At 40.9% G+C, this 24,742-nt stretch overlaps 2 protein-coding genes across 4 annotated transcripts; both read left to right on the plus strand.

Annotated features, from left to right (window-relative positions):
* The first annotated feature begins 5,542 nt into the window (after nucleotides 1-5,542).
* Nucleotides 5,543-11,184, plus strand: LOC113031718 (26S proteasome non-ATPase regulatory subunit 4-like). The gene is made up of 10 exons (XM_026184062.2): nucleotides 5,543-5,718; nucleotides 6,598-6,738; nucleotides 6,823-6,937; nucleotides 8,028-8,114; nucleotides 8,645-8,713; nucleotides 8,800-9,015; nucleotides 9,807-9,915; nucleotides 10,021-10,158; nucleotides 10,587-10,642; nucleotides 10,741-11,184. The coding sequence occupies exons 1-10, from the start codon at nucleotides 5,693-5,695 to the stop codon at nucleotides 10,909-10,911; spliced, it is 1,128 nt and encodes a 375-aa protein (XP_026039847.1). The 5' UTR covers nucleotides 5,543-5,692; the 3' UTR covers nucleotides 10,912-11,184.
* An 868-nt stretch (nucleotides 11,185-12,052) lies between these two features.
* On the plus strand, nucleotides 12,053-23,924 carry znf687a (zinc finger protein 687a). Of its 3 annotated transcripts, XM_026184018.2 has the most exons (11): nucleotides 12,053-12,202; nucleotides 14,441-16,389; nucleotides 17,874-18,129; nucleotides 18,220-18,383; nucleotides 18,495-18,679; nucleotides 18,787-18,963; nucleotides 19,052-19,214; nucleotides 19,321-19,545; nucleotides 20,307-20,419; nucleotides 21,884-21,986; nucleotides 22,066-23,924. In XM_026184018.2, exons 2-11 carry the CDS (start codon nucleotides 14,446-14,448, stop codon nucleotides 22,696-22,698), a joined length of 3,963 nt encoding a protein of 1,320 aa, XP_026039803.2. In that variant the 5' UTR covers nucleotides 12,053-12,202; nucleotides 14,441-14,445; the 3' UTR covers nucleotides 22,699-23,924. The 3 variants fall into 3 exon arrangements, with proteins under 3 accessions (XP_026039803.2, XP_026039801.2, XP_026039802.2); XM_026184016.2 differs by having other exon boundaries at nucleotides 17,874-18,383; XM_026184017.2 differs by lacking the exon at nucleotides 12,053-12,202 and adding an exon at nucleotides 12,229-12,368 and having other exon boundaries at nucleotides 17,874-18,383.
* Nucleotides 23,925-24,742: the final 818 nt, after the last annotated feature.

A 24,742-nucleotide genomic window follows, 5' to 3' on the forward strand; every position in this document is an offset into this window, starting at 1 on the left:
TTCATCTCAGCCAATCACATCGCTCCCTGTCACAGCATACATTGAAGGATATACCGGCCTCCTCATTTCTGCTGGTTACAGAAATGACACTCGCTCACATCCACTCAGACCAATATTATTAACGATAAGTAATTTTTGTATCGTGTTTTTATGAAGTCTTGCTCAGCTTCAATGTGGCTGTGTTTATTCTACCTAAGTGATTTTTTTTTTCTAACCCCAAGAGATATTTCTGATAGAGAAATCACTACAAAGTGACTGAAGGAAAACTTGAGACATCTCATTTAAAGAATCGTTATTTATGTTTGTTGAGCACATGTGGTCTATGCAGCAGAGAGGCTTGGGAAGAAATATGAGCTGTGACTAGAGAAAGAAGGAAAATTACTCATGTTCATCAATGCACAGCTGACGATTTAAGTCTTTTTGTATTATAAGCAAGTCACCAAAGAGAAGAGCAGAGTAGACTGAAGATTTAGTGCAGTTAACGTGAGGCTGAGGGCGAGGGCTTTAGATTACTGCATGGACTGATGGTTTCTGTATGGTAATAACACTGGGCTGACCTGTGTTTAAGGATTTATTATTAAACTGGATGTATTTTGTTTTTCCTGATGTTGAAAGTTTTATCTGACGTAAAATCCAGAGCCTGATAACATTTCTTTGTCAATTATTTCTTCATTTCAAGATTTATCTCCACATTCCTGTGAAATTCATTCATTTGTGGTAGCGTTTAGAACCTTTTAGTTGTACTTGAAATGAAATAGTTCTGGTAGTTTGCTGAAATGTAAACTAATCACAGTTATAATACAAAAATGAAATGCCACAGCCAACAGAGTAAACACTCTGACAGTGTCTTCAGATCAGAACGAGTCCGGGTTTGATTTTGCGAGAGCTGCATTTTGATGTTTTTATGTGATGAATTGGTTGCACTGGTTAATTGCTGGCTGCACACCAGTTTTGCTGGAGTAATGTACTACACCGTGACAAAAGGAAAAACCTCCTTTGGTGCTTCTAAGGCAGTACACTCAGTAGTAGACACTACAATGAATTTGAAGTAATGCAATATGAACCACAATCTGCCACTTTTCAGCTCTAAGAAGCATATTTATTGATACGACTGATTGCTGTAGGTTGAAGTGATGTGTTATGTACCTTTTTAGATGATTGTAAGTAAAGTGTATACTGACAGAAGGATGTCTGAAACTTTATAGCATGTGTTGCCTATAAAGGGAGACTGTTTGACAATTTCACTTTTTATATTACATGTTTGGATTGTGATACGATAGATATATTCTCTCCATGATGATTTTCTCCATGCTTTTTTCTACATGAATGTGTTATACGGCTCTTGAGCCACCGTTGCTGGTTGTCCTATATGCTTCGATTACTATATTTTTACTGTGTACAAAATGTGTATATGTACATATGAGTCACGGAAATGCCTTCTCATGCGATATGTGCTGCCTGTCCCTCCGGCCATGTTTCAGTTATGTGGTGGTGGTGGTGATGTTTTCATGTCTGATTTTAAATGAATAAACACATTTTGTAAGTCTTCATTTTGGTTGGTTGTTGTTGTTTTTAAATCTGAGCATCGCAGTGAATGCTGCAGTTACTAAAATTGATTTCTTGTTTTGCACCCTATTATATCACTTCCTGCATGAAAATATGCACTTTGGTTTCATACTGAGCTGGAAAGGATTAACTTTACTTTTTCCACTTTTTGCCATGTTACAGTTTATCCCAAAATGGTTTGTGAAGGAAAGATTTAATCTGTTTTTGGGAATTCATATGACTGAAAGTCTTACTGGTGTCACACTGCCCACTGGTGGGGTGTGAGATGCTCCTTGAGTGGATCCTGATGGTAGGTGAATCTCATTAAAATTAGCTTGCCATCCATCCTCAGGTGAAATAATCTGCTGTCAGAGCTCCAGGTGATGCTTACAGAGTAACGAGTGTTTGGAGGTAATGACAGCAACAGGAACTGGCTTTATCTTTCCAGTTTAAGCCAGTCGACATCATCCAGGTGCAATGTTAAAGACCAAAAGTTCATTTATTGTTTTGTTCCAAATTGGGCCAAGAGTACATTGTTCCTGGTAATATCAGTGAGGGATCTAAACAGATGTTCCAGATGCTAGGAACTGGGACAAACTGTTCTTGAAACACTGAAATGAACAAACTTTGTTTGCACTGTCTGATCAGTTACCGCAGACAGGAACTCAGAGAATTGCAGCTGTTTTTAGATGTAAGGACTTTCACATGACCTGTGTTGGTCTTTTCAAATTCAAATTCAAATTTTTTAGGAAGACCAAAACTTTCCCTTAGAGATCTGCACAAGTGGAAGATGAAATAAGTCACAAGTGTGTGTGTGTGTAGCATGTTGCAGACATTAAGAGTACAGTTATTTTCACTTAAAGGTTTAACCGTTTAGTATCAGTGAAGATAGTGAGTTCTTTTGATAACATTTCATGGTCATTCAGTCACTGTCAGGTGAATAATGTCAAGGTTTCGAGCTTCTAAGTTTTTTACAGAGAAATGCATATCTCATACCTTCCATCCCAGTTGTGAAATCCTCTGCCTCTGGATGATTTGGCCCCCACTTTAGGATGTTTAACCCACTTTTATTTGCAAGGCCAACATCGGTTGACCTGCTTTCTTTCCACTGGACTGTGGATGGTTTCTTTTTCTTTTTTTAAACTGAAAATATGAACTAATGGGGGCTTTGATGTGTGAGTGTGTGTGTGATTTTTTTCCTATTACATATTAAGTGCGATTAAGAAAACCACAGCAAGCTGTTGCAGCATGTACATTGAAATATGATGTAAAGCCATTATTGCTTCTTACATCTTTTCTAAATTGTATGCAATGTAAAGATTTTAATTATTTCGGTATAATTTAACCTGTTTTCCTTTAGTTTATAACAGCTTATAACAGTCAGGCATTCCAGCTCACTGTACCAGCAATTGAAATTGAAATTCTGAGATAATAGCTTAAAATTTCTTTCTGACTGGCAATTTTATGTATTTATTTTTCAGAATCGAAAACAAGCTCCTATATATACCTATACGCAATGGCGTGTCCAGCGGGGTGGCCTGGGGGGGCACAGGCCACCCCCCAAACCAGACTGGCCACCCCAGGTGCCACCCCAAAGGCAAAACAATAAAATTCAATCAAATATCCGATTATGTTTTCACGGTGACGCTCAGATATCCGAGTGTAAGTGAATGCAGCATCGCTTCTGCGCTATGCGCATCACGTTAGCAAAGGTAGGAGAGCCAAGCCGAAAGATGGCACTGCAGGAAACAATTTTTCGGTGAAAGAAAATGAGGACAGAATAAAAGTCCCGGTAAGTAATATCAAGTTTGTTGAGTTTAGTAAACTTCGGTGAAATTAGAATACCAAGGAAAAAATAACACTTAAAGAATTATTGCAGCTGTGGAATATTTCAGACAGTATGCTACTGAGGGCAGCTAACATAAGAGTTATGAGTTATAAGATATAATCTAAGTCGTAACATTGCTGTATGGAGCTGCAGATTTGGTTGCAGGTTAACATAGCTGGACTGGCCATCGGGCATATGCCCCGTGACTTATTTTTTATTTTTTTTGTAATGGCATGAACAATGAGAGGTGGTGGATTGGCCAGATGCAGGTCGATGTGTAGAAATAACTCCGTTGTTTGGTGGTGGCTATGATGGGGCTTCCACAGAGGCAACAGGTGGATGAGGGAAGGGGAGGCAGGAGGAGAGCCCCGAAGCAGCCGCCAGTCCGAGTGTCAGGTGAACTGAACTTCAGGTAAGAAGTTATGACCTGCAGTCTATCTGGGTCAGATATAAACCAAGTTTAGGTGGAGTTTATTTTCATGTTGCTGACTTTTTGCTGTCAGTTGCAATAACTCATACTGCGTTCTAGCCAGTTTGACGGAGTTTTTATACAGCTGGGTGGGTGCTATGATGTTACTGATAGTGAACTTTATTTTATTCATAAGGTTAGTAGAGTTGCCAACGGCTCCTTAAAAAAATGGAATGGTCCCTCATTCAGAGAAAATATTACACGTTTCGTATTGAGCTGAGAAGAGACGCAGTTTGTCCCGGACTTTAGCTAGAATGGAAAAAAGACACAAAGCTGGATTTATTCTGTCGTTATGCTGCACAGCTGCCTCTTCTCTCATTCTCTCCCCCTCCCTCTCCTGTTGCTACTTCAATCATGAAACTGATCAATGATCAGCTGATCGGCTTTTCTCTCTTGTTTATTTATCGCCCACTTTGCGCCAGAAAGAGGAAACCAGCAGATGTCGCGCTAAACAACAGCAGCACGTTTAAGCTTGATCAGCTGTTGTTAGAATTTATTTAATATTAATTTCTAGTATCAGCTGATGTTTGCTGGAGCCACAGCTGTAAAGCTGCTGGTCATGATGTCGGTTTGGATATGTGGTGAGAGGGAAACATGAAGATGAAACCAGGAGATGTCCTTACTGGATCATCAGAGCTGAACAGGTGATGGAGAAACAGGTTTACCTTTTAGGTGACATGAATGAGTTGAAGGGAAGTTATGAACTGTTTCTGAGAGACAAATAACACCAGCATCCTTTTCTAAGCAGCTGACAGCTGGTAACTGTGCAGGGGCGGGTCTAGCAAAGTTTTGCCAGGGGGCCAGGTAGGGCATTAACAGGGAAAGGTGGGGAACAAAGAAATACTTTTCTTTCTTATTCTCATTTAAAATATCTAGCTTTTATTAAATAATTATCTAAATCTTACAACCAAAGTTTTTATCTGACGTAAAATGTATAGAAATCATACATATACCAACAAGACTGTACATCACTGTCACAACAGGGTTTGTTTTCAGTCAAAGTCTTTATGGCTTTACTACCTGGTGGGTCAGTCTGTAGTAAAAATGCCCGATTTTCTGTCCCAGTCCAGCCCTGCAGGTTAATACTGGCAGTGTCACCATGCCAGCTGACTGTATTTCATCATCAGCCAGTGTTGTTCTTGATCAATATTACCAAAGTTTACCATAAGGCAGCATAGAAAGTATTTACTTGCTTTCAGGTTTTATTCAAATGTTAGTCTTTTCATTTGTTTCCCCACTTTTTTCCTGTTTCAAAATCAAACACCAGTTTGTGAGAAGATTATCTTCTTTTTTTAACAGGCAGATAAAGTTTTGCATTGGCATTGGCTAATTTGTCAATTGTTTGTTACAAATGTTCGTATTTTAATTTTCAAAATTTTTTTTGCCCAAAACATATGTGCACTATATGTCAGTAAAAATACTATGCAAATATTGATGTCCTTGACTGCTGAGTAAACACTGACAAAGCACTGATTGTATCTCTTGTACTTTATCAACGCAGTATCTAAAAACTTTGCACCGTAGTGGTTAAAATCTCATTCTAATAAGAGTTAAAAGTGCATTTGGTTATTAGGTTTATAGGATTATTGAATTATGGTTAAGGGTTGGTAGAATTTTTTTTTTAAACATTATCTGCCAATTAAATCTGCCACCCTTCTCCAAATCTGTGCCCCTACCTGGCCCCCCCAAAAAAAATTTCTAGACACGCCACTGCCTATACGCTATGGAATCCGTAGATTGTACACAGCAAGAAATATAAAATTTAAAGATTTGGCTTTATCGGAGAAATTTCGATTTAACTTCATTACCCACAAAGCATCACGATGACGTAGTAAACGGCAGACGCCAAGATGGTGCTTGAAAGCACTATGGTCTGGTAAGGAATTTGAATTATGTTGAAAATGAACACTTTTGAGTGCTAGCTTTGTTTAAATGAACCCGTGACATGAAAAGCTGAGTGTGTTTCGTTTTGGCGCTGTTTAAATAAATTATTTTGGACGTGTTTGTCTCGCTTTGTTTAGGAAATAATGAACTCCGTCTATTCCCTGAGTCACTCCACAACCTAACGTTAGCCAGCAGCTCAAAGCAATCATCGTTAGCTGAACAGCAGCTCTTTAATCGGGACCTGGTCATGCTACTGCTTGTATATTTGTAGTTTAATTCATATCGTTTCTACCCAACTTGAATTTAATCTAGCTGTAATTTTTAGGTTGCTTCTGGCGGTAGATTAAAAGCAGTTTGATACGTTAGCATTAGCCCGCTAACAAATCAAAAGGCTACTGTCAATATGAAAACATACATTTCACCAACGCAGTAAACAAAGATGAATGCTATCGCTTGCCTTAAATTAGACCTATATCTATCTTTTAACGTAACATAACTCATCCTTTGAGACAATAAAAGGCTTTCAAACATTGTTATTAAAACATTGTATTTATTTCTATATGAAGTCGGTAAAATCCTATTTTTACAAAGCCCAAATTGTAAACATTTATACAGTAGCTGCTATGTTCAAGAAGCTGCCTAAAAATTTTGTTTTTATTTTTTAAGGCATTTTTTTTAAATAATTTGAGTGGTTTTAGATTCGTTTATTTGCATAATCAACCTTTAAATGCCAATTTTGAGTAGGAAAAATCCTGATGATATTTGTTTTTGGCCTCTTTTCACAAGCAATATTTATATTATTTGACTTATAGCATTCATTTACATTGAACAAGTGCTTATATTTTAAATAATCTACTATAAATTTCCTTAGTGTGGACAACAGTGAGTACATGCGAAATGGAGACTTTCTACCCACTCGGCTGCAGGCTCAGCAGGATGCTGTTAACATCGTATGTCACTCAAAGACTCGAAGCAACCCTGAAAACAACGTGGGCCTCATCTCCATGGCAAAGTAAGCAGCAATCCACTTCAGTATACTGAGGTTTAAGATGGGATTAAACCTATGATAACACAAGTGTTGTGATTCGCTCTGCAGCAACTGTGAGGTGCTTACCACGCTGACTCCGGATACGGGGAGGATACTGTCGAAGCTGCATGCTGTGCAGCCATGTGGAAACATTAGCTTCTGCACCGGTATCAGGGTGGCGCATGTGAGATTGATTTTTATCATACAACAACTGCTATCTTGGTCTTATTGCTGGACACACAATAGACAAGTAGAAATGCTTGAATGCAGTGAAGTTTTAAGACATGTGGATGGATCATTAGTCCAGAGTTTGATTAAAAACTCTGGACTAATGGTGTTGTTGTTGCTCTCCGCAGCTTTAGTGAGGTCCTTTTAAATTAATGGATACAGTAGCAAATTTTGTTGTCTAAGCGAGGAGCTGCTGGGTTTGCAGAATTGCAGAATATTTTGAAGTAACGGTTCTTAAGCCCAGTTAGTGTAGTAAATATTAGACGAAACAGAGCCTAGTGTTTCAAAAAAAGGAGGAGGATGTGGCCATTGCAGAAGAAGTTGTGGGTTCGACAGTGCAGGAAAGGCTAAGTTGTACTCTGTTATTTAATTTGTACGAGCAAGAAAGCAATCAGGAAGAACGGACGTAAGGAGTGAGCTCGACTGCAGTACAAGAGCTTGACTGGAAAGGCTAAAAGTAACAAGAAGATTGTGAGAGAAGCAAAACAAACAAACTGGGGATTTGTGTTAATCTATGTCGTAGCTACGTCATAATGACAAACTACTTTTGGTCACAGTCTTTGAACTTATTAGTGAGAGAATAACGATAATCGTCTCAATATAAGGAATAATGATCATAGCATCAGTATAAGTATCAGCAAAAACGTGGGCCACTTATTTAGGTTATGCCACAAACCTCACCTGACTCAGTGCCGAAGTCTGAATCCAGCATAAGTGTTACAGACTTGTGAAAAAGGGCAGCTTTCCACAGGTTTCCTTGAAATTCCATTTGATACTTTCAGTGTAGTTTGCAACTTGAAATTGTTCCTTAACTTTGGATATTTCAAAAGGTTTTTTTATGTGTTTGGTTGTTTTTACATAACATACATTTGGCTGTATCGCTAAAAGTTCATGCAGTTGTTATCAGTGGTACTGATTGTATTGATGTTGGTAAATGCTATTCTGCCATTTCTGTTTTTATGTTCACACACAGAAAATCACACAGATGCATTTTATTTTGTATGTGTTCGTTTCTCTTTTTTAATGTTCTGTCTTTCTGTCTGTAGTTGGCGCTGAAGCACAGACAGGGCAAAAACCACAAGATGCGTATAATTGCGTTTGTTGGCAGCCCAGTGTGTGACAACGAAAAAGAAGTAAGCCAAACTCTTGTTATTAGTTATTATTATTATCTTATTAGGGTTCATGTATTGCTCAAAAAGTGTTGCTTTCCCCCACCTTGGTTAAGATAACCAGTGAGAAGACTTGCAGCTGTTTCAGACTAGCATCTGGAAAGCAATCAGTTTATTACAGTTAACTGAGTTTACTCTGAAATCACTAGTTGGACGGCAGTGTCGTATCTTAAGGTTACAAAAGACGTGACAAACTTGACATTACTATCTCACAGCATGCAGGCCACAATCTCAACGTTACAGCATCGGTTGAATTGTTTACAAAGGAAATGTACCTCACAGAGCGATTCTGTTGCTTTAAAGAACATAAAGTCTTCAAATCTTGGCCTGGGAGCTGAAGCTGCTTCAACAGCTTCTTTAGTATTGCTGTTTCCTTAAACAGACACCAGTTTGTTAGCTAAGTGGTCTCTGATGTCAATGTTGAACTTATAAATGTATGACGCGCCTGATAAATTAGTGTTTGTTTTAACTCAAGTGTTTCTCTCTTTTTGTAGTTGATCAAAATGGCAAAGCGTTTGAAGAAAGAAAAGGTCAATGTTGATGTCATTAACTTTGGAGAGGAGGTATTTTTATTTTTTTAACCTTCTGAGCTTATAACCCACTCAAACATTTTTTTACATGCACCCCTTAACTTCTGCTCTGCCCGCAGGCGATGAACACAGAGAAGCTGACAGCCTTCATCAACACGCTGAATGGCAAAGAGGGAGCAGGTTCCCACCTGGTCACAGTACCCCCGGGTCCCAGTCTTGCCGATGCCCTGCTGTCCTCACCCATTCTGGCAGGAGAGGGTGGTGCCATGTTGGGTCTGGGTGCCAGTGACTTTGAGTTTGGAGTAGATCCCAGTGCAGACCCTGAGCTGGCTTTGGTGAGTGAACACAGGACACAATTTTTGTTTTTGTTTGTATAGTTTGTGCAGTTTAATATAGCCGCAACTTTTTGTGACTACATTAAAAGTTCTTCAAATGATCTATTTTAGGCTACGTACACGGGTATTTTTGAAAACGGAGATTTTCCGTTTTCGTTTTAAAAAATAATCCCGTCCACACGTAAAGGCAGAAATGAAGGAAAACGCTGCTATGAACATGCCAAAGCAACAGGTGGCGATATATTCCTAACCATGCAGAAATGTTGGCCAATCAGAAGTCTAGAAGCCTCGGTGGGAAATAGTAAACAAAGCTGGGGCATAGAAGCAGAACCGAGTCGTATGTGTGGAGGGACAGTAACTGTGTGTAAGCATTTAAACACTGCAGAGAGTACAATTAACAGTAACAGTATTGTAGAAATTCATTTCACCGAAACAATAACGTGGCGCACAGTGTGACGTCAAAAAATGCGCACACCTTTGACGCTGCGTTTTCTCAGTTTTTCTCGTCCACACGTAAATGCAAAAACGGAGTTTTCAAAAATATCCACCCTGGCCGGAGTTTCTAAAAATCTCCGTTTTCAGTGACCAAAAACGCCGTTTACGTGTGGACGAAAGGTGCAAACGCATAGAAAAATCTGCGTTTTCAAAAATACCCGGGTACGTGTGGACATAGCCTTAGTCTTTCTTCATTATATTTTCTGCCTTTTCTTTGCTTTTTTCTGCACAGTTGTAAGACTCAACGTGTTTCATTAGGAAGTAATTTTTGTTTTGTCTCCTGCTCTTCTCACTAGGCTCTGCGTGTGTCCATGGAGGAGCAGAGACAGCGACAGGAGGATGAAGCTCGCAGAGCCGCTGTTGCATCAGCTGCTGAAGCTGGCATTTCCTCCCCAGCTGCAGATGGTGAGAAAACATTGTATTCATAGATGCCCATTGCTGCCTGTTTTCCCTCAGTGACAAGTGATCTGAGTGTATACATGCAACATATTCTTTTTTTGCCTGCTTCAGAGTCTGAGGATGCCTTGCTGAAGATGTCTGTTCCACATACAGACTCAGCCACACCTGCCCTACCAGACTTTAGCCGCATGACAGAGGATGAGCAGATCGCCTATGCTCTGCAGATGTCCATGCAGGGAGCAGGAGCAGGTTTACCTACATTTTTTTTTCTTCTTCTTTTACTACAGCCAGTCAGCAAATTATTATAGAGGGTTCATAACTTATAAGTGCTCTGTATATGTTACGTGCATAATTTGTATTAACTTGTATCTAGAGTTCACCTGTAAATTTGGGGTGAAAAAATGGCTACAGCGCTGGATTACTGTACGAAAATACCAAAATACCAGATTTGGCTTGTAGGTCATCAAGTCCCCAAAGAGTTTTAGTTAGATATTTATGAAGGTAGTGTTAATGTACAACTTGGGTATAACTTGAGCTAACTGGGGGGGGGAATTCAAATTTTAGACCTTTTTTAAAAATTGTTTTTTCCTTTAAAAATTTCAGGTTAAAACAACTACAATTACTTCCAGTCCCCTTTTTGTTATGCACAGACATCACTGCTTTCATTTGTTCTGCAGAGTTTGGTGCTGAGGACATGGATACAGGTGCTGACATCGACTCCAGTGAAGCTAAGGTGAATATAAGCAACTGTGGTTTGAAATCAAAGTTTTCATCACACTAAAAACAAAAACCTTTATATATTTATTTATTTATTTAAAAACCTCTACTCAGGATGAAGAGGATTATGATGTTATGCAGGATCCGGAGTTCCTCCAGAGTGTTTTAGAAAACCTTCCTGGGGTCGACCCCAACAACGAGGCCATTCGTAATGCCATGGGCTCTCTAGCTTCCCAAACGGGCTCTAAACCCGACGCCAAGAAGGACGAGGAGAAAAAGAAATGAGCATAATGCACAGTGTTATAAATAAAGGATGAGAATTGCCCTGTGTGTGTCATTCACCATAGCGTCATTATTCTCCTCAGAACAGGTAACAGTTTGTTCACCTTTTGTTTATATAGCTGTGTAAACTCTAAACATTTGCCTTTTTTATGTACTTATCTGATGTTAACCCTTCTGTGTTCAGGACTTGTGTTATCTTGATTTTTTTGTTTTTAATGTAACTAAGTTACATGGTTACATGGACAGATTTCCTCAATAAATTTCCAGAATTCAAAAGTTTATTTACAGTTTTTAATTTCCTTGCACAAACTAGAAAAAAATGTTGGCCTGATACTTGCATACACTTCCATTTAAGAATATAATTGAAATATTTATTTATTTATTGTACAACTTATTAGTACAGGTTGGATTCCCTTTTGCAGGAAACATTCCTCAGAGATTTTGGTCCATATCAAAATGATCACACAATTGCTGCAGACTTGTAAGATTCACATCCATGATATCAATTTCGCATCGGTGCATTGCCCTGCTGGAAGCAGTCGTCAGAATGGAAATGTTGGGGTCATAAAGAAAATATCCAGCTCATCAGACCAGGCAACGTTTTTGAATCTGTGCTTCAATTTTAGTGAACCTGTATGAATTGAAGCCTCAGTTTTTTGCTCTTAGCGGACAGGAGTGGCGCCCAGTGTTGCTGCTGTTGCCCATCTGCTTTAAGCTTTGGCATGTTCTGTCTTTAGAGGTACTCTTCTACATATCTTAGTTCTAAGGATTGATCATTTCTGGTGTTGTTGCTTTCCTACAATCCCAAAGAAGTCTGGGCACTCTGACATCAACAAGACATTTTCACTCAGAACAGCGGCCCACTGTGAACCCTATGATTGTGCGGTAAATCTTAGTAGGTCAGCAGTTTCTGAAATAACATTACATTTCTTCCCCAACCTAATGGTGGGGTCGAACTCCAGCGGGTCGTCTTGAACCTGTCTACGTGCCTACATGCATTTAGCCGCTGCCATATGATTGGCTGATTCGATATTTACGATAACAATTACCTGAACAAGCACCTAATGGACTGATGATACTGTATGTTAAAATGCTGTGAATCACATCATAGTGTGTAAATAAGACGAAGTCGATAACCGAATTATTTTTTAGTTGTTTTCTTTTGTGGGAGATAACAGAGGGCACTTTCTGACGTCTGCGTTTTATTTGGTCCAGTAGCTCACCGTCGCATTTGATGACGCAAACACGTATGACACCAAGTGCAAAGTGAGGAACCAACTTCGCTAACTTGCAGGTAACATAATTAAATTACAGTTCTCGTGTCCTCTTTAATGCTAGCACACTTAACACGCAGCGGATAAGATGGATTAGAGCCCGCATACCCGAGTGCTGCACTGCTCCAGTTATTTGGACTGCTTAAGGAGAGTTGGTGTGTTTTCATTAGGAAGGCCAGCTAGCAGGTAACTGCTAAAGTAGCTAGCTGTTAGCAGTAGCACACACTTGTTGCAAAACGACTGTGAAGTTTGACTTGATGGTATGAGAATTGTGCAGTAGTTTCAGTGTTTTCCTTTTTTAAATGTGCTGTTCTGCACCGGTAGAGTCTCTCCTCTTGGAGTTTTTCTTTGACTAACCCCTTTTCACGCCAACTGTTTTCGATTTTAGTCAGCGTAAACCTGCAAGCTGTTGTGGACAAAACAGAAGTTTGCATGTTTAAAGCAAGTAGAAATGGTATCCCAAATCTTTGACCTAAAGTTTAACGCTGTTTTGGATTTAATTGCTTTATACTTTTGAGATTCTGAAGTGAATACGTACAGTCAAACCATGCATTCATATAAATGTGTAATTTGGACTTGGTGATATTGAGATATGTGAAGTACAGGTAAGTGTTTATACGCTTTTTATTGTCTAGAAGAGCAGATAATTCATTCATTAAAATTGCAATCAAACTTTGGTCAATACTTTAAGCGCATACACTTCGACCACTTCATTAGGTACATCCGTTCTACTGCTCTTTTATGCAAATAGCCATCTAGCCTCTCACGTGACAGCACTCAGCACATAGAGGCACGCGGACATGTTCAGTACGACCTGCTGAAATTCAAACTGAGCATCAGAATGAATTGATTTAATAAGTGACCTAGCATGTAGCGTGGTTGATGGTGTTAGACAGCATGCTCTGAGTATTTTAGATGATCTGATTTGCTAGGATTTTTCCGCGCAAAAGTTAAACACATTTGGACAGTGAAGGAATGTCAGGGTTCTTGCTCAGAAAAAGGATCAACATGCTCTGAAGTCAGAGCACAAAAACCTTTTTTGTAACAAAATATCGATTTCTGCTGTCCCTGTATCGATACATTATTAGCAAACAAAATATCACGATACTACACAGAACCATTTTTCCCCCCACCCCTAGAATGTATGCGGAAGAGCATCTCTGAGTGCACAACAAACTGAACCTTGAAGCAGGTAGGCTACAGCAGCAGAAGACCACTCTGAGTGCTGCTCTGTCGGCTAAGAAAAGGAAACTGAGGCTAAAATCGACCACCAAAAATGGACAACACATTAGAAAAATGCTGTCTGCGTCAATATTTAGTTGGTTAGGTCAGAATTTGAGCTAAACAACATGAAAGCATGGATCCATCCTGTCCTGTATCAGCAATTCAAGCTACTGGTAGTGGTTTAACGTTATGGGGGATATTTTCTTTATGCCCATCTGTTGGTGGCTGCCCCCAGTAGGACAACCACTCAGATCATCTCAAACTGGTTATTGAGCAGGATGGGGAGTTCACTGTGCTCAAGTGACCTCCACAGCCAATCTCAATCTAATAAAGCAACTTTGGGATGTGGTGGAACAGGAGATTCAAATCATGGATGTGCAGCTGACGAATCTGCAGCAACTGTGCAGATTTCTTTTATTTTATTTTTTTACTTTACTGGGAGTAACTGGTGAAACGAATATCACATATGGGATTTTTCTGGTGGCAGTGCATTTGGTGGTTGAGATTTAAAAACAATAAAAATTCCAGAGAGTATTACACATAATCTGTAGCTTTTACATGGACATTATACAACCAACACAAAGACCTTAGAGGCATCGAAGCACTGCCAACAACCAATTTCCTGTTTTTCTCCCTTTTTGGTAAAGAATTCTGCGTAAAATGTTCAAAAAGGGTACAGAAAAACAAAGAAACCTTCAGTATTAAAAAAAACAAACAAGCTGTATTATTTTTTTTCAGCTGAATGCTACGTTTAAATGCTTTAAACTTTCATTTTACCAGAATTAAAGTTACAGTTTAATGTGGATTAGGGGTATATGTGGAATCTAACAAACACTTAGGGATTCTCTTCTGATTAGTAAATATAGAACATGTAGTTTATTAGAATTTTATAAGGAGCAGCTTTATCAGTGTATATTAATATATATTCATCTTCATAAATGTGTAACCTTTGTAGTTTATCTGTGTCAGCTTGTCCTGACTAAATTAATCAGTTGTTCCAACTCATTTGTTGCTTTAATTGGTTTTTCTTGCAGTGGCAATGGGGGATATGAAGACCCCCGACTTTGATGATTTGCTGGCAGCGTTTGACATTCCTGACATTGACGCCAAAGAGGCCATTCAGTCCAGTCCAGACGAGGAACGGGATGAGGCCCGGACTAACGTTCATGGGAGAGAGAGTGGATCTCCTTCAAGGTTTGCCGACCCTCCTGCCCCTCAAAGCGAGCCTCCTGTGGTCAGTGTTATTGTTAAGAACACAGTGCGGTCAGAGTCTTTTGAAGAGGAAGAGAAGTCTGCCAGGGATAAAACAGACAATCCTTCAAGCAGTGCCTTAGCCTCTCCTGTGCACGTTAAGTTGGATGACATCACTTCACAGCTTTGTCCCAGACTCCCCTCCGAGTCTGCTTTGGAGGGTGAGACGACTAATGGCTTTGAGGAATCTCCCTCCAGCCGGCAGGGACAGTCTAGCACAGAAGCATGGCACCAGGCTTCACCTCTGAGGTCCACACTGAGTGAAAGTGACAGTGAAACCGATAAAAGGCCTGAGCCTGGATCTTCCCAGCATGCGGTTGATGTTATGAACAGTTTAAGGCCCCTTCTCCACCTCAAGTCGCCAACCGCTGGTGTTCCCACCCCATTATCTCCTCCTTCCCCAGCCTCTGTCAGTGATCACCTTTCTCCTCACTCCCCTCAGCAGGATGAAACTTGTCTCAGAGATAATACACTATCATCACCGTCACTACAAAATGACAGCATGGAAACCGGAATCAAGCATGTTATGCACACAGATGAAGATGACTCAGAACCAGAGCTGGTGATCCAGGAGAGCCCAGAATCTGTAATGGCCCCACCTCCTAAGTTTAAATACAGAGCAAAATTACCACCTACTTTTCTTGGGTCTCCTGAAACGAGGCCTTCTGATCCTCCTAAGCTCACTTTTTCCAGAAAACCAAAACCCCAACACGAGGAGGATGGGCTGCCTACCACACCAAGCTCTCCACCCTCACCTCAAAGTTCCCAGGACCGCCTCCCACATGTTAGCACCAGCTCTTCATCAGTCCAAGAGGAGAAATACCCAGAACATGTGATTGATGAGAGGGAGTCGCCTGAGAGCCCACCACCCAGTGAGACAGGGTTTTTACTCCAAAATAGAAGCAGCAGCCCTGATCCCGGCTCAACAACAGCTCTAACTGCAAACCATGACGAATTCCACCATCAGGAGGAGCACATGGAGAGTGAGGACTGTCAGCAAGACAAGCCGGGTAACAGTGAAGGAATGGGTGAAAAGGTGGATGGGGAAAATTTAGACACGGAGAAGTGTGATGCTGACACTGAGGATGCTGCAAGCGCCACAGAGACGGTTTCACCTCCACTGCGACCACTCAAAGTTAAAATCAAAATGCCCACAGGCAGCATCACAAGGACTGTCACTGGTGTGGCGCCTAAAAGAAGCGGAAGAGCCACCAGTAAGGGTGTGACTGCTCCAAAACCATCACCACAGCGTCATAACACAAGAGCCAAAAGGGAGTTACCGCAAGAAAGTCAGCTGACTGCAGTGGAGATGCTGCAGGATGCTTGCGCTGCCACACTAGAAGGTGCGAGTACAGTTAGAGAGAAAACCCCCGCTGACACCAGGCCTAAAGTTTCCCCCACAGCAGTGAACATCACAAAAACTGCAGCTCTGCCCTCTATTACTACCTCCTCCTCCAGAGTCAGTGCGAGTACAGGCAACCTGCGCACCCTGGGCCAAAAAACTCTCAACAGTGGGGTGACACTACCTGCTTCTTTACCTCTGCTGCCCCCTCAAAGCAGCAGCAGGCCAGCATCTATAGTCAACAGCACTGGGGCCATCATATCAAAGAGCCAGACCAACTTAGTGGAAGCCTTCAACAAAATCCTGAATAACAAGAACCTGCTGCCCAGTTATAAACCAAATCTGAGCGCCCCTCTTCCTGCAGCGTGGGGCATTTCTCTACCTGCGCAGGTAAGCTCTCTTAGAAATTAAAGAATTAGTTGGTCAGCAGCTAAATGAAGCATTTGATATTTTTGTAAATCATTCGAGGTCAATAAGCGAAGTCTAAAAGCGGAACTCAGTTCTGCACAGTATTAATTTGATCTCTTTTATAAATGGTAAATGGCCTGTATTTATATAGCACTTTTACTAGTCCCTAAGGACCCCAAAGCGCTTTACATATCCAGTCATCCACCCATTCTCACACACATTCACACACTGGTGATGGCAAGCTACATTGTAGCCACAGCCACCCTGGGGCGCACTGACAGAGGCGAGGCTGCCGGACACTGGCGCCACCGGGCGCTAAACAGCTACTGGTAAGAGTAGATGTTACAATTAAGCAATGAAAGTGTCAAAAAAGTGGAAATTCAACATTCCCAGAAACAACTGAAGGTTTTTGAAATTTTGCAAAAACATGAACATTTTATTCACAAAGTAGTAATGCTGTTTGCTTGTAGTTGAATCACTACATCTGCAGTTTTTCAGCTTCTTTTTCTTATTCAAGCCCAAAACAGATTAGATTTTTCTCATTGAAGTGCATTAAAGTCAGATTAAATGTCTGAGGTGGAAATGCAAACAACAACAGAGAGGTGATTGTCATTGATAGAGGATCTGGAGTTAAATGTCGTCACTGACTGTTCACATATGAGAGTAGATCTTCTGAGGATGTGGAAAGTTCTTCTCCGTGAGGGAAGACTAAAAATCCAGCAGGGACATTGACCTAGAGTGCTCTGCCAGCAGTTAATCAGAAGTGTAGCAAACTCTTATTCAGTGGTTTTACCCTGAAGAAGTTACCAACTTTAGTTACTAATAAGCAACATGGTTAATTTTTGTCACTCACTTACACAACACCACCTGGTGTATAACATGGTGAGAGAATACCAGTTTCACTTCTTTACAGTTTTGTCAGAATTCAAAAAGCTGGTCTTGAATGTTCCCTAGATGTGTAAAGCTTGATGCTTGTGACGTCTGGTTTCAATACAAAAACAAGGCAGCTAAATGCTAAAGTTCAGGCTTGAAAACAAGACTTCACAAAGCAACGGGTGACATCACAGTGACTATATCCATCATTTATATACAGTCTATAGCGCTAAGCAATTAGATTAAATTAAGAAAATCATGATTGTTTCACCGTTCAATCACAGACTGCTAATCAAGGGTTGAAAGTAGTTCTTTTAGTCATGTTATGTAAAGAGGCACGTTATCAGGTTAACACGGCTGAAAATGAAGATAAGCTTGATTAAAGCAGGAATCCTGACATTAGGAGCGTGTTTATATTTAAAAAAAAAAAAAAAAGGACAGAAAATGTGGGCAGTATATCTCGCAATGGATTATTTTTCATACTCTGACATGTAATGCAAAGTGAGTATTTTTTCATTAGAACAAAGCTGTAGCATTGTTTAATATTATAGCTCTATGTCAGTTTGAGGAAGAGGATGTTTGATCCCCTGCAGGGTTACCGGTGTCTGGAGTGCGGTGACGCCTTTGCCCTGGAGCAGAGTTTAGCACAGCACTATGACCGGCGCTCGCTCAGAATCGAGGTGACCTGCAATCACTGCGCCAAACGGCTGGCCTTCTTCAACAAGTGTAGCTTGCTGTTACACGCCAGAGAGCACAAGGACAGAGGCCTGATCATGCAGTGTTCACACTTGGTCATGAAACCAGTGCCTGTGGATCAGATGATCAGCCAGCAGGAACCAACAGCAGCTGGTATGGGAATGTTTTTGTCTCCACTCCACTGTTTTGATTTTTGGATGTGCTTTAACTGCCTCTTCCATCCTTTCAACACCATGCTTTTAGGCCAGAACAACCCAAAGGCAGCACCCCAGGCACATCAAGCAGTAGCTAAGAAAGCAGAAGCAGTGCAGTACACAGGCAACAAATGTCCTGAGTGTCAGGCTCAGTTCTGCAGCAAAGAAGAGGTAGCCGAACATTTCCAGGAAATCAAGCCAGCACAGAGCACCGTAAGTCTCCATCGTGTATGGAAGAGGGTCAAGTAATTGAATTTAAATTTCTTTGACTTGCTAAATGGACTCAAACTTAATTCTTTCCTTTTTGGCTTCTCCTGTTTCCAGTCGTGCTCCGAGTGCTCGCCTCCCATGCTGCTACCCAACAGCTGCAGTGCAGCAGCTCATCAGCGCATCCATCAAGGCTCCTCTCCACATGTGTGTCCAGAGTGTGGGGGCACAGCCAAGCAGGCACAGTTCAGAACACATGTGGACGAGACCTGCTTGCACTTTTCCCGCCGTATTGGCTACAGGTGTGACGTCTCCCCATGTGATTGGTTTATTAAACCACTGCTACACCAGTCATGATTCCACTCTGCTGATTTTTTATTTATTTATTTTTAACTTTTCTCTTCTCCAGATGTTCTAGCTGCCTGGTGGTGTTTGGAGGTCTGAACTCAGTGAAGTCTCACATCCAGCAGGCTCACTGCGACATGTTCCATAAGTGTCCCAGCTGCCCCATGGCTTTCAAATCTGCTCCCAGCATTCAGAACCACATCACTGCCCAGCATCCAGGGCTCCCTGAAGGACAGCCAATGTATGTGCAGCACACAGAGTCTGAGTGTTCACGCTCGGATTTATTGCATCACTTTCTGTTTCTTTACCCCGAATTTCTTCCTTCACAGGCTGATCTATAAGTGTGTCATGTGTGACACAGTGTTTACCCACAAACCCCTGTTGCATGCCCACTTTGACACTCATTTAACCAATCAAAAGGTCCACGTGTTTAAATGCCCCGCGTGCACAAAGCTGTTTTCTCAGAGGAACTCACTGCTGGACCATTTCAAGGTATAACTGTTATAGTTGAGGTAGTGCTAAAATCTCGTCCTCTACTTACTCATTTTAAAAAAAAAAAAAACTTTTTAAAATCAAACTTTATTCTTGTTTCCATCAGACCCACAAGACTCCCAAATCAAAAGGAGAGCTACCTTTGCTTCCAGGTGGTGCTTCTCTGAAATTAGAGAGCTCTGATGGAGATGAATGGATGCGTAAAGACAAAGAAGAGAAGGTGAAGCCAGAAAAGATGAAGACCCCTTCAGGGTGGAGGTGTTCATCTTGTAACACGCGCTACACGGACCGGGAGGACTATATTACCCATATGGGTGAACTGCACGGCAAGGTTTGGAAGCCTCAAAAATCACAGCACCGTGTGCTGATAAATATGCAGATGAGTTCATTTATAATCACATCTGAAATGGTTACAGATTCAACATCAGTTAAGCATTTATAAGTTGTTGTTAGCTTTGTGGTGCAGTGGTTACCGCTGTTGCCTCACAGCAGGAAGGTTGTGACTTGAAAGCTGCTGGGGGACTGAGGGTGTGGGTGCTATGCTTTCCTCCAGCAGTCCAAAGATATGTATGTTAGGTTAATCTAAACTGGCCATAAGTGTGAACATGAGAGTGTCTGTACCCCTAATTTGTTTATCCACACTCCTGGATACAAAGTACTGATTCATACATGAGCACATTATTTTGACAGTTTTTGGTTTTACATATGCACTTGATTGACATAATAAAACCTTTCAGCTTTTCATGTATTTTCAAACTGGGTTTTTGGAGACCTTGAACCTTTCTGTGTTGACTGTCACATCTATTTTATCTATAGCACATTTAAACAATAGAAGCTGATCCAGAGGTTTTTCACAGTTCATTTTTTTGGAAAGGAAGAAAAAAACATGATTAACACAGTTCAGTGGGATACATACTGAACCAGCGTTGACATTAATACGATCGATATGTGAATCGATCAGCACGCCTCTGTGCATGGCCATTACTCATTTATTTAAAACATTTCTGCATTCTCTCTGTTTCTGCACCCCTGGCTGTGAATCACTGGTTTAAAATGTCTGATTTAATCAAATCCTTTAATTTTTTTGTGTAGATTTTGAAGAAGTTTCCCTGCAACAAATGTGAGAGCTCCTTCACAACCACCTCCAGTCTGAGGCGTCACATCAGAGATAAGCACAAAGCCATGAACCGCAGCTTTCGCTGCCAGTGAGTAACTTCCCCACCCAACCTCTACTTCCAGGGAATTTTTTCTTTTCTGTTAAATGCACATTATAGGAATGGAAAACCCCACTGTTCAGTACCAGTGAATCCTATGCATTTCTGGTTATTTTTTGACCACAGCTTTTGAATTTATTAGTGAAAGAATAACAATCATCACCTCAGTATAAGGAATAATAATCACAACCTCAAAATAAGGACTCACAGATATCAGAAAATTTGTTTGCCATAGCCTTCCTATTTTGTTTGTACTTGCTCTGCATGTTAGACTGGGAACAACCAACAACTTTTACCCCACAACGTTTTTTTTTGTTTTGTTTTGTTTTTGTTTTGTGGGGCGATCGTGGCTCAAGAGTTGGGCGTTCGCCTTGTAATCGGAAGGTTGCCGGTTCGAGCCCCGGCTTGGACAGTCTCGGTCGTTGTGTCCTTGGGCAAGACACTTCACCCGTTGCCTACTGGTGGTGATCAGAGGGCCCGGTGGCGCCAGTGTCCGGCAGCCTCGCCTCTGTCAGTGCACCCCAGGGTGGCTGTGGCTACAATGTAGCTTGCCATCACCAGTGTGTGAATGTGTGTGAGAATGGGTGGATGACTGGATATGTAAAGCGCTTTGGGGTCCTTAGGGACTAGTAAAGCGCTATACAAATACAGGCCATTTACCATTTACCTTTTTTTTTGAAGGATTAACTAGCATTTTATTGATTTCTATTGTGGTGCACATCAAACACACCCCCACTAGCTGGTAACAGTGTTGGTTATGTTGTAGGCTTTATAAAGATTCACCATAGCCATTACTCCCTAATGTGGGATTTATATACTTATATAATGTCCACTGTAGGTTCATCCTAACTGTAAACTCTACACTGCTTAATGTTTAATTTATGGTACCGCAGTTGTGCCCATTAGTGTACGTATTTGCAAAGGCAAGTGTGCTTCCCCGCAGACTCCCAAATTCCCAACTGCATCCTGCTTGATGTGAATAAGGCTGACTTGTTGAAGTAGGCTGCAATGGGGAAGGAAGCAGGTGAACAGCAGAGTTCACCAGGAATTGGATAAGCATGAACAGACTCATTTAAAATAATGTTGCCATTGTACTTTTTCCAGATGTTGAATCTAAAGGTGGTATGTGTATGAAGCAATGTGAGACTTCACTGATTTCATGTGGTGACACAAAAATTGTTGAGCAGAAGGTTTAATTGTTCCACAATTATGAAAGCTTACAAGCCTGTAAGCTTTCATGTTTTGGGCACCTCATATACTTTTGTCAGACCCTGGTCCCCAGTGCAAGTTTTGGGAAGCTCGTTGTAAACTCCTGAATACTAACTTTAAAAACTCTTAAGTGTATGAAGTCATAACAGAGGACAGTTATGACTGTAATTTGGTGTGTGTGTGTGTGCGTGTGTGTGTGTGTGTGTGCGTGTGTGTGCGTGCGTGTGTGTGTGTGTGCACGCGCAGGTTTTGCACTGAAGGTAAGAAAACCTTCAGCAGCAGAACGATGTTGGAGAGGCACCTTCAGCTGAGGCACAGCACAGAAACTGCAAGCCAGAAAACCACAATGGTAAGCCAGCAGTAATCCGATCACACAAGAAGTCAAACAGTAAGTATTTTTTACTAAAGTTTGTATCTTGATATCTCAGAGTGGTGAAGATGAAGCTGACAGTTCATCGGAACAGGACAGCAGTTTGGGGGCTCGCAAGAGACGGAGAGGAGCCGTGAAGGTGGAGCAGAATGAAGAGTCCACAGACAGAGTTAGTCCGGGGAAGAAGCTACGGTCCTCTTCCTCCTCAGCTCTCGCTCCGTCCTCTCTTCCCGAGTCTGGGTTTCGGTGTGCCGTCTGCGGCTTCACCTCAGAGGAGAAGGTGGCGTTCCTGGAGCACATCAGCCAGCACAGGCGCGGAGGCATGGACGACGGTGGCCTGCAGTGTCTCCAGTGTGGCGCCTGCTTCGCATCCACCTTCTCACTGTCACGCCATCGCTTCATCACCCACAAAGTGAGAGATGTGGTCAATGACAACCAACAAGCACCCAGTGTGCACCTGTCACCCTCCGTTGGAAATAGTAGGCACCACGAGGAAAAGAGTTCTCTGAATGGCTCTGCACCAGCATCACCCTCCACTCAGCCCTCCACAGGAGAGGGGAAAGAGGAGGAGGGAGCACTGGCCTGTAAGGTGTGTGGTAAACACTTTGACAAGGTCACAGATCTGAATACACACTTCAGAACTCACGGTATGGCTTTTATCAATGCGAGGAACGCAGGAAAAACGATCTGAGATGGCAAACATGAAGAATATGTCATGATTAAGAGTACTCACAAGTGCCTTTCTGTTACCGAGTACCGGTTAAAGTGCGAGTTCTGCTCTGATTTTACCAAAGATTACCAATATAGTCTGAAAACGTGAAATGTTCAGATGCGATTCTCATTGTTCCAGACGAGCTTTTGTGACACTCAGGATCTGATGCTGTGCTTCTGTGTTTAGTTAATGTAATGAAATTAGAGTTTAGTCTGTTTCCCTCACAATCATGTGCCTGCAGAGGCCGGTGAACACTGTTCTAACCGTGCTGTGATAACGATGGCCGTTGAATGAATATGCTTTTTTTTTTTCCTATTTTTTTTTTTTAAAGCAAACTGTTGCAGTGATTTTGATGCGTTTCTTTGAATTTATTGCCAGTCATTTTTCAAAGCATGCTGTCTCTTTCAGTTCATTCCCAGCTTAAACTGCAGCCGCTGGCTTCTCTACATTTTAGTTTCAATTTACAGATACTTAAATTTCGCTTTTCTTGACTATTTTCACTGACTATTTCTGCACTGAGCTGAAATGGAAAAGTACACGTTTGTACTTTTAGAAGATTCCCCCTGAATTTTGCTTTGAGTCACACTGCTGAAAGTTTTTCATTAGCTTTCGCTTAACTTTGCAATATATGCTTGCATATAGTGGAATCATGGTGGTGTCATCCCTGAATGAAAGCAGCAATAATTAAGGCCACCAATACTTTACTGCATATGTGCAATAAAGCATTGGTGCTTTGGGATTAGTTTTGAGAAAAAAAAAAAACTTAACTTAAAATAATGTACACTTAAAGGCCACATATTACCGTTATTGATATTATCCTTGAAGTCTTTACACATTTAGATGCTGAAATAAATGCGGACCAAAAATTTCTGGAAATTTTTCTAAGAACTTTTGACTATGCTTTGGAAAATGTTAAGCAATAATCTGACTCGCAGACACACTATTTGTAGGGGTGCAACTTTCTGATGCATTGAAATCAACGTTTAATTCCTTATAAATTGAATGTATTTATATCAGATTGAGTAATTTATTCAGTGAGCAAGAGGTGGAAAGTGAAATTGTTTTTTGTTTTTTGGTATGCGGGCCATATGTTTACCTAAATCTTGCTTTATGGAATTACTGTAAATGGAAGATTGTTATATATGCATTTTGTCTAAAGTCCTTGGAACGGCTAAAAGATTAAAACTATTGTTCCCCATAACCGACTACACGTTCTCTCGTGGTTCTTTCACCTATAGGTGTCAACGTAGCTTCCTCATCAGTTCAGAGAAACTGCAAAATCGGCATGTTTAACACAAGTGTTCTAAAAAAATCTGAAAGGAGGAATAAGTGCCAGTTTGATCGAGACGCCTGGTTATCTTGTTTAGACAATGTTTATTCAGTACAGATGTAATGCAGATTTATTAATTTGGTAGCTCAACAAATGTTGCACCTCCTCAGGTTTTGTCACTACTGAAGAATACTCCCAATAAATTTAATCCTACCTTAATCAAATAGAGTTCACAGCTGAGGTTTGTAGGGTGGCTTTATGAACTTTCATGTATTAAAACCATAAACCATAGATGGATGTTTGTATTTTCTGTCCTGATGTTTTGGTTGGATTTCATTTTTGTTTTGTTTTGTTTTTAAAGGAGCTGCTATACTTTTTCAGCTGACCACTCTCTTGTTGAGGCTGGCAGCTCACAAAGATCAAACACTTGCTTTTAACTGCAGACTATTTTGCATATTTACATTTGCAAAGGTATTTTTATTTCTAAAACATGGGTATTTTTTTGTTTTAGGTTTTTCTTTTTTTTTCTTTTTTTCCATTTTCTCGAAAAAATACAAATAACTGAATTTAATTGGTTTTGGAAAGGTTGAAGCCAAGATGTTCAGCCATAAAACAAAATTGTCTTCAAATTAGAAAGGCTGAATGAACGTCTACATGTGGGTGATTTCATAATGTGATCCTCAGTTGTAACTTTGCATTAACGTTCAGACAGGCTGCAAGTTCTGAGCTGTTTCTCACCACCATCCATGAATA

The sequence above is a fragment of the Astatotilapia calliptera genome, chromosome 11, assembly GCF_964374335.1.
Source record: "Astatotilapia calliptera chromosome 11, fAstCal68.1, whole genome shotgun sequence".
NCBI classification, from domain to species: Eukaryota; Metazoa; Chordata; class Actinopteri; order Cichliformes; family Cichlidae; genus Astatotilapia; species Astatotilapia calliptera.

Bases quoted from the DNA above. Each gene is read 5' to 3' on its own strand.
- LOC113031718 (XM_026184062.2), top strand. From the start codon at position 5,693: ATGGTGCTTGAAAGCACTATGGTCTG. The intron at 5,719-6,597 runs GTAAGGAATTTG...AAATTTCCTTAG, and splicing joins CTTGAAAGCACTATGGTCTG to TGTGGACAACAGTGAGTACA. The intron at 9,916-10,020 runs GTGAGAAAACAT...TGCCTGCTTCAG, and splicing joins TTCCTCCCCAGCTGCAGATG to AGTCTGAGGATGCCTTGCTG.
- znf687a (XM_026184016.2), top strand. From the start codon at position 14,446: ATGGGGGATATGAAGACCCCCGACTTTGATGATTTGCTGGCAGCGTTT. The intron at 16,390-17,873 runs GTAAGCTCTCTT...GATCCCCTGCAG, and splicing joins GCATTTCTCTACCTGCGCAG to GGTTACCGGTGTCTGGAGTG. The intron at 18,384-18,494 runs GTAAGTCTCCAT...TCCTGTTTCCAG, and splicing joins TCAAGCCAGCACAGAGCACC to TCGTGCTCCGAGTGCTCGCC.